Source organism: Sesamum indicum, linkage group LG6 (assembly GCF_000512975.1).
Source record: "Sesamum indicum cultivar Zhongzhi No. 13 linkage group LG6, S_indicum_v1.0, whole genome shotgun sequence".
Taxonomy (NCBI): Eukaryota; Viridiplantae; Streptophyta; class Magnoliopsida; order Lamiales; family Pedaliaceae; genus Sesamum; species Sesamum indicum.
This window is the reverse complement of record NC_026150.1, coordinates 21,564,506-21,565,609: the sequence shown is the minus strand read 5'-3', so window position 1 is coordinate 21,565,609 and position 1,104 is coordinate 21,564,506. Positions and strand designations below refer to the sequence as shown.

At 42.0% G+C, this 1,104-nt stretch overlaps 1 protein-coding gene across 1 annotated transcript in view; it reads right to left on the bottom strand.

Annotated features, from left to right (window-relative positions):
• Nucleotides 1–1,104, bottom strand: part of LOC105165810 (dynamin-related protein 5A-like) — a 6,523-nt gene that overhangs the window by 1,876 nt on the left and 3,543 nt on the right. Inside the window, exons 8-9 of the mRNA XM_020694236.1 lie at nucleotides 487–1,094; nucleotides 47–140 (exon numbers count right to left, since the gene is read on the bottom strand). Of these exons, the coding sequence (XP_020549895.1) occupies nucleotides 47–140; nucleotides 487–1,094 (702 nt within the window). The remainder of the gene's footprint in view (nucleotides 1–46; nucleotides 141–486; nucleotides 1,095–1,104) is intronic.

Below are 1,104 nucleotides of genomic sequence, written 5' to 3'. Positions count from 1 at the left end.
GTATTTTCTGGCGCTTCTGGAGGGATTGCATTTCATTTTGAAGTACATCAATTGCTCCAGGGGCAACGAACATGTCCATAAATTTCTCATCAGTCACAGCAAACAAGTCCAACCCGAGTGCAATAATAAGTTGCTCTCGGCTGCAGAAATGGATTGAGTAAAGAGAGAAGATAACAAATGTCAATGAAGAGTAGTCAATTTGGGCATCTTTATGCAATCTGTTTCACGAAATCCAAACAAGAAAATGCACAGCTATATTTCTGTTTTTGTTAATTCGTCCGTGCCTAGGGTGTGGGGGGGTTGGCATGGATCCCTTTCCATTTATTAATAGAAATAAAAGGAAGCAAATGCATAACTATTTGCAGATTCAGGATTCACAATACTAAGCAACACCTGGATTTAAGTACTTCATTAACAGAAAAACTCTGTGTAATAAGTAATATATGTGATAAAGAGGATGGTAACTTGCGAAGCATAGCCACATACCAAGGTGTTAAAAAGCCAGAGTTTAGAGTTGATGCCACACCCCTCTCAACCAGAACTTCACGAATTCTAGCAAAATGCTCGGCAGCCGTTGAACATATCTCTGTGTAAGTTGATCCTGATCTGGAAGCAGTATCCCCAGTCCCAAACAGAAGGCTACCACCATGATGGATCCTGAAATGCTCCATATTTCTGTTATTGCCTATGATTCTAGCTTGGCGCTTTCTTGCTCCGGCTTCAACACAACTGCCAAGTTCCTTTTTGACTGCATAGTTTCCATCACATGGCTGGTCAGGTGACGGGGTCTCAGGCACAGTCATCTGACTTTCTCGAAGAGCTTCTCTAGAATCAGCCACTTTTCCTGGAGTGATTTCATTCTTTTCTGGGGGAATGTTTTCTTGGTCATTACTGATTTCCTTGCGTGATACAGGTCCCGCATCAGACAGATCAAGACAAAACAACCCCGCTGACACTTGATTTGTTCGATAAATTGAATTTATGCCTGAAATGTAACTCCCTGGTATCTCGCTCTCATAGCAAACCACAGAGTATGGGCTAGTAACTGAATCTAGATGGTGTCGAACTGCTTGTTTGCACTGCTTGGCAAGATCCTTTACAAAG